General features: G+C 44.1%; 1 protein-coding gene and 1 long non-coding RNA gene across 3 annotated transcripts in view; both read left to right on the top strand.

Moving 5' to 3' along the window:
* The first annotated feature begins 1,093 nt into the window (after window positions 1-1,093).
* LOC106946026 (uncharacterized) overlaps window positions 1,094-7,259 on the top strand; it is a 52,603-nt gene continuing 46,437 nt past the window's right edge. Inside the window, exon 1 of one of the 2 annotated variants that reach the window (XR_001424672.1) lies at window positions 1,094-1,697. This is a non-coding gene — a long non-coding RNA (uncharacterized LOC106946026). The remainder of the gene's footprint in view (window positions 1,698-7,259) is intronic. The other variant, XR_001424673.1, reaches the window with a different exon arrangement.
* sox2 (SRY-box transcription factor 2) lies at window positions 3,851-6,314 on the top strand. The gene has a single exon (XM_015030090.1). It carries the CDS (start codon window positions 4,471-4,473, stop codon window positions 5,437-5,439), a length of 969 nt encoding a protein of 322 aa, XP_014885576.1. The 5' UTR covers window positions 3,851-4,470; the 3' UTR covers window positions 5,440-6,314.

Raw genomic sequence — 7,259 nt, forward strand, 5'->3', positions numbered from 1 at the left:
ACATAAACATGTTCAGTAGTTAGTTGTAGGATATTGAATACAGAAGCAGCTATTTATTAATATTTTAAGTTTTTTTTAATGGGTTTTGGGAACATTAAATAAATTGATGCAACCCAATATGAAAATGGGTTTAACAGAAATTGTGATTCTTTGAAGGAATTCTGTCACTTTTTACACATTTGGATGTAATTTTTATTTATTACTATTAGATCTTAAATCTGCTCACCTGACAGGTAAATATATGTAGATGTGTTGTTGGGTGGTTTTCTTTGGAGCAGGGCTGATGTTCTGGTTTTAAAAAGGATTTCTCTCTCCTCTGCTCATCTTTTCCTTCCTCCATTATTTGGGCCTTCATCCCCCCTTCCTCCTCCTCATCCTCCTCTTCCTGCTATTCATCTCTCCTCATCCCTTCACCTGCTGCCCTCCAGCCTCCATCCTGTGACAGACAGCGTGTCCTCACCTTGTAACGATCACAGACATCCAATATGTTTGGCTCGGGATCATCCGCCTGCGCGCGCATTGTACATCCGTTAAATGCTTTATTGATCAGCCTGCAGTTAATTACGGGTCGCATCAAACCGGAGGCCGCAGGATGCGCCGTGCAGGTGCGCATCCGGGCCTCAGCAGGTTGCTCCAGTCAGACTCATCTCCATGCATCAAACCCTGCATCACTCTGTCTGTTTTAATCCAGAGCAGACCTTTAATGTATTCTGGATTAAAGCCCCGGGCCCCTGCCCAGCCCCCCCCCCCCCTTTATTGTTAAACTCCATCTCAAATAGTTTTTGCACAAAACACAAAAAAGTAAATAATAATATTAATAATAATAATAATAATATGTGAAACTTGCAGCAGCAGGCACCTTTTCTAGCTTGTTCCCCCTTTTCATCCCGTGTCACTTTCTCTTTGACATCGCCGTTTACTTTGCAAAAAGAAAAAAAGGAGCGAAAAAAAATCTTTATCAAATCCCCATTCTGAGGCTTTCAATAAGGCAGGCCATTACCTCACTGGCGCTTTTGTTCGGCCTATACAAGAGAGAACAAAATGGTTATTCAGGAGGACGCTTTAGATTTTTATTGTGGGCTCGCTATTCACAAAGAGCACCGTTATTGTATTAAAAAGAACCATCTGTGGCAGAAACAATGGCTTCAAATTATCTGTGAATACCCAGTGAACAAAATATAAAGCTTTTTCCTGCTCATTATGTGGGCTAAGCTAGGGGGTGGAAGATAGGAGAGGCACAGACTTTGCTATAACTGACTTTTGTTGTTCTTGCTTGCATTCTTCTCCTTTTTAAATCGGCCCCCTTTTCACATTGTGTGTCGCCATAAACGGCTTTTCTTGTTGCAGAGACTCGCGGAGAGAAGACAAGCGGAGCTCCAGACAGAGAGCGGGGCTGCGCGGCTCCGCACGCCCCGCGAAGGCACCCCGGCGGTCGGATCCGAACCGCGCGGACTCCCGGGGGCTACGGAGGGGAGGCGACATGCGGGGCGGGACGCAGCCGGACCTGGAGCTGCTGCCGCCGGACTCATTTGGGCCGCGGCGACGGCTGAAGATTTCCGGGGAAGTTGAGCGAAACTGCGAGTTGTTTAATTTGTGCCAATCAAGAGGAGAGGAAGACAAGTCCCGAAGTGGCAGTAAGTTGAACTGCGATGGAGAGGAGAAGCCCCGAGCGAGAGGCTCTGCGTGTCCGTGTGCATGTAAGTGTGTGTTTCAGCTGGTGTGTGTGTGTGAGAGCGTGTGTGTGTGTTAAGCATGCAGTGTTGTGGAATGACACCGCATGGCTTTATGAACTTGACTCTCAGATGTTTTTCGCTTTGGACAGTTTAGAAAAATAACAAACATTATGGGGAATATTTTATATTTGACAATTTAACGACAGAATATTATTAAAAGCGATTAATATTAAATAATTCACATTTTCACCGAACTGGACTCATTTGTGCAACTTTTTTTCCCATTTGATTGGATTTCGCTTAACTGTGTTTTTTAATGATTAGTGTGAATAAATATTTGTTTTCGTCTTTTGCGTCGAACTATAATCTGTATAAAATTTAACTTATATTCATTTTAGCGCATATTGTGTTAAGCCTGAGTATAAATTCTAATAAATATCAAACGGTGGGTTTTTATTTGAATTTTCTGATCAGATCGAGTCGGACTGCTGCGTTTTGTTCTGCACGGCCCCTAGTGGCTGCAAATACATTATCATTTTATCTGCATCTTCTTTGACTCTTTCGTTATTAACAAATCCATTATCGTTTCATTTTGCTATTATTAATGTTTCTCTGTATTTTTGGCATGTGTGTATTTATATTTGGTCTGGTAAACTTGCACAATTTTTGGCGCAACAAGTTAAAAACTTAACCGGGGTCCTTCGCAACTTGAATTAGATTTCAGCTCCAGTGTGTTTTTACTCTCTCCTGCTCTTGTGCCTCCATCAAACCGTGTTTTTGGTGTCGCGCCGCTTGTTGTATATTTTTGCAGGATCCGTCCTGGATGGTGTGGCGGGGGGTCGCAGGGAGCCGCCCCGCTAGTTTCCCCCGGTTTTTGTCAAGCAGCGGCTTTAATTCGGGATGATTGTGGATGCAGGGGCCATTCCCGCGGTTGGCTGGGGGCCTTGCTTTCAGACAGCAGCAGGGCCCCGCTGTTCCTTTATTATCATAAGCAGATTAGAGGTAGCGGGGAACACACTCAGATGCAGATAGCAGCCGAGCGGCCCATTTCAACCTTGCATCATAATGGACCGAGCTGCATGTGTCGCCCCTCGCTGCCTATTAAGCACAAGGTGAATCTTATGTAAGGTGGCCGAGGCCGGCATAATGAGAGCGGGGAGGGGGGTCTGCCCTCCATTTATTATCAAATGACTAAAACAAAAATAATATGTCTTGATCTCTGTGCTTTTATGATTTAATCTGGATGCTCGTGTTTACATGAAATCATGTGTGATTGATTTAGCTTTGGTTTGCTGCTGCTGGTAGAATAAAAAAAGTTTCGCTTCTGGATGAACATTTTTTACGTATTTTATTTGTGCTGAACTGATCTGAGGAGCAGCAGTTGTTTGCAGTTTCAGTTTCGTCCACTAGGCGGCGCTTGTGTCACGCAGCACGGCGTGTTTCTGCGGGATGAAGCATCCAGCTTCTGAAAACTTTTACTCTGAATCCACTTACTGCTCTGATTACAACAGAACCAGCTGTTGGATTTTTTTATATATATATTTATTTAGTCCAAACTCACCAACATGTTTGTTGGAATTAGATTTGGAATAAATCCGCTTTATTTTGAATTATTCCTCATATTTTATTTCTCCTCCCTGCACACTGCCAGCAGCAGCACCAGAGGAAGTGGAAGTGGAGTTGGGTCTTTGTCCGGACAGATGTAGCGACAACATCCCAAACAAAAAAAGCGTTTATTTGTGCTGAGATGAGCCCGTCTGCCTTCTGTGTTGGCATTCAACTTGGCTAAACAAAAGAAGAAGAAGGAGAAGAAGAGGGGAGGGGGGCGTCTTGGATTACCTTTCCTCTTTTCAACACTAAAACCCGCCATGGCTTCTTCCATTCAGCGCTTTGAGTTAACTAACAAAGTTTATTTAAGTGTTGTTGTTTTATCAGGCCTGGAAATGAAAGGAATTAAAACCTTTAAAAAAATGAAACAACAGGAGTGACAGGAGCTACTAAAACAAATTGATCCTGACAAATTAATTGATTTATAACTTTTGGTTTAATCTTTACAATCTATCAGAGGATATTTTGTCTCATACATACAATCTCTGAATATCTTTTAAACTCCAAGTAAATAGGAAGTTTAAGACATTATTTAATTAGTTTTATTTTGTATATAAAAAGTCATGTTATACATACATAACCCCGGATAAAAAGTATTTTCAGAAGTGTGTAAAATAGTAAACATGTACTTTATATTGGATGTTGAGCCTGAGAGTGAGAGCGCTTCCTCTGCCGCTTCGGGGCATTTAGGCCCCGCCCATTATGCTAATTAAGGCTCTCATTGGCGCGTCGTGGAGAACGCGCGCTCTGATTGGCCAGGTCGAAGCCATTTATTCTCTGACAGCCCAGTCACATGAATGGTTGTCTATTAACTTGTCCAAAAACTATCTGGAGTTGTCAAGGCTCAGGCGGACAGAGCAGCGAAAAAGTGCAGATTGTTGATGCTTTTTCCACCAAGCGGGAGAAGTTTTTGTGGACACAACATCGCGGGGACCTTTTTGGGAAAAGCCTCTCTTGTCACACACACTCACACGCTGACTCTGTGACACACACTCACTCGGTGGGGAAAGGGAGAGAGAAGGGAGAGTGTGTGGAGACGCGACTTGATGCTTGTTTTTGTCCAGAGAAAAGTTGCAGAGAAGATCGACAGGTAACTTTTTCCCTCTCCTGCCTCCGTCTGCCTCCGGCTGCTGGAGTTTGTCCCCTTCCTCTTTTCGGCTCGGAAGCTCCAAACTGAAAGCTGTTCCTCATGTATAACATGATGGAGACTGAACTGAAGCCCCCAGCTCCCCAGACCAACACGGGGGGCACGGGCAACACCAACACCCCGGGGAACGGCCCGAACCAGAAAAACAGCCCGGAGCGGGTCAAGAGACCCATGAACGCGTTCATGGTGTGGTCCCGGGGCCAGAGGAGGAAGATGGCGCAAGAAAACCCCAAAATGCACAACTCCGAAATCAGCAAGAGGCTGGGCGCCGAGTGGAAACTTCTGTCGGAGAGCGAGAAGAGACCGTTCATCGACGAAGCCAAGCGGCTGAGGGCCCTGCACATGAAGGAGCATCCGGATTACAAATACCGGCCCCGGCGGAAAACCAAGACCCTCATGAAGAAGGACAAGTACACCCTGCCCGGCGGGCTGCTGGCCCCTGGAGGAAACGGGATGGGGACTGGGGTCGGCGTGGGAGTGGGGGCCGGACTGGGCGGTGGGGTGAACCAGCGGATGGACAGCTACGGGGCGCACATGAACGGCTGGACCAACGGCGGCTACGGGATGATGCAGGATCAGCTGAGCTACCAGCACCCGGGGCTGAACGCGCACAATCCGGGCCAGATGCAGTCCATGCACCGCTACGACATGAGCGCCCTGCAGTACAACTCCATGACGAGCTCCCAGAGCTACATGAACGGCTCCCCGACCTACTCCATGTCCTACTCCCAGCAGAGCACGCCGGGGATGACCGCGCTGGGCTCCATGGGGCCCTCCTCGGTGGTCAAGTCCGAGTCCAGCAGCTCCAGCCCGCCCGTCGTCACCTCTTCGTCCCACCGGGCCGCCCCGGGCTGCCAAAGCGGCGACCTGAGGGACATGATCAGCATGTACCTGCCGGGGGCCGAGGTGAGCGACCAGAGCGCCCAGAGCAGGTTACACATGTCCGGGCACTACCAGAGCACCGTGCCCGGGACGACGATCAACGGCACGCTGCCATTAACTCACATGTAAGAGACTCGGAACCCAGTAAGAGAAGAAGAAGAAGAAAAAACAACCCGAACTTTTATAAGAGAAACTCTGGACTACTTAACGTTGGACTATTTTTGTACAGAAAAATTTCGGGGTGGAAAAAGTTGTATAGAAGTCTCCAAGAAAAAGGAAACCACTCTTTTTTTTCTCTCTTTCATTTAATAAGGAAGCTCTAGAGGAACGGTAGGAGACCCCCTTCACCGCCGGTGAAGTTTGGAAATCTAGAAAGTGGGAGTCGCAATCAAATGTTTTATTATTGCAATCACCTTTTGTACAGTATTTATCAAAGAAACATTACAATCAGATGAAATTGTTAAACTGCAAGAGGTTGCAATTTTTATATAAAGCAACGCCAGTTCTGCAGAAAATATTAAAAGGTGAAAATGGCAGAACTGGGATTATATGCTCCTTAATTACTGCAAACATTGGAAAGAAAGGGGACATAAGCAGGTAATACTGTTATTTTTTTTTCTTTTAAAGGTCAATATTACTAAACTTTTTTTTTCTTTCAATTTTCTTTTACAAGAACATGACACTTTTTCCTGTCATAGGTTGTTAATTTATATTTCCGTCTCCCACTTCTCATCTGTTAGGGATATGACGCTTGTGCTCTTTATTTTCTAATTGATTTGTACAGTTTCTGTATATTTACTGTGACATTTTAAGTTTTTATTTCCAAATCCATTCCCGTAGTTGTATTTTTTAAAAGAATTGTGGCCTGTACGCAGAAGCCAACCACTCCATGTATATATTACCGGAACTAATACCATCCTTATAACAGTTACAATTTCAGCTGAGTATATATATTTTTTTTCAATATGCAGTTTGAAAAATGAATAAATTTTTTGAAATTTGGATACTTGAAATTGTTTGAGTTTTGATTTTTCTTTCTCACTCATTTTGTGTTGGCAGGCTCTCATCTGTCTGTTTATGATTTATTTTTATTTTAAAGCAAATTGAGGATGATTTTTTTTTTGCTACTTTAAAGCCAGTTCCTATTTGCGCTCTTTTTTAGCAGGATGTCAGCACAAATAACCAACTGCTTCAGCATCCCACCGTATTTTCTAATGGCCTCATCAGTAAAAGCGGGAAGGATTTTCCATCCGCAGGTATAGACCGTTATTTCTCTTCTTCTGTAACAGATTTTTCAGAGTTTTGTTGCTGAAGCCGATCAGTTAAACTTCTGCATTTTTAATGTTAACCTCGTTTTAAATGTTTTATATTTCTGCAGTAATGGATGTTATGTTGCTATTCTCAACCAAACCGTTTGAGTTCAAAGTGTGGGCCTGGTTTCGTTCGCAGAGCGTTTCCTGTCTTCATGCTGTAAATCCCAGAGTTGTCTTAACTGGATAACGTTTTAAATTAGCGGTAAATTGAAGGGGAGTCCGCTAAAAAAAAAGACGAAGCCAGGCGGAAAAGCGCTTTTTTCTAATAGCTCCACGCAGATCCTCCGTTTTTAATTTAATGTTTCATCAAACTGCTCCTGCTGTTCCGTTAACCCACCAACACTTTCCTCTGTTTTTATTAAACAAGACGAGGGGAAAAAATCCTGCATGGATCTTAATGTCAAGCTGATCCGAACCAATAATAATAATAATAATAATAATAATAATAATAATAATAATAATAATAATAATAATCCTTATGATGAGCTAACAGCTCGGCCTTAATTTTCCTAACCGCTTTAAATCTGGGGGGAGTGTGTGTGTGTGTGTGTGTGTGTGTGTGTGTGTGTGTGTGTGTGTGTGTGTGTGTGTGTGTGTGTGTGTGTGTGTGTGTGTGTGTGAGGTAGATTAGGGCCG

The sequence above is a fragment of the Poecilia latipinna genome, unplaced genomic scaffold, assembly GCF_001443285.1.
Source record: "Poecilia latipinna isolate Pla-1442-1.1 unplaced genomic scaffold, P_latipinna-1.0 Scaffold173, whole genome shotgun sequence".
NCBI lineage: Eukaryota > Metazoa > Chordata > Actinopteri > Cyprinodontiformes > Poeciliidae > Poecilia > Poecilia latipinna.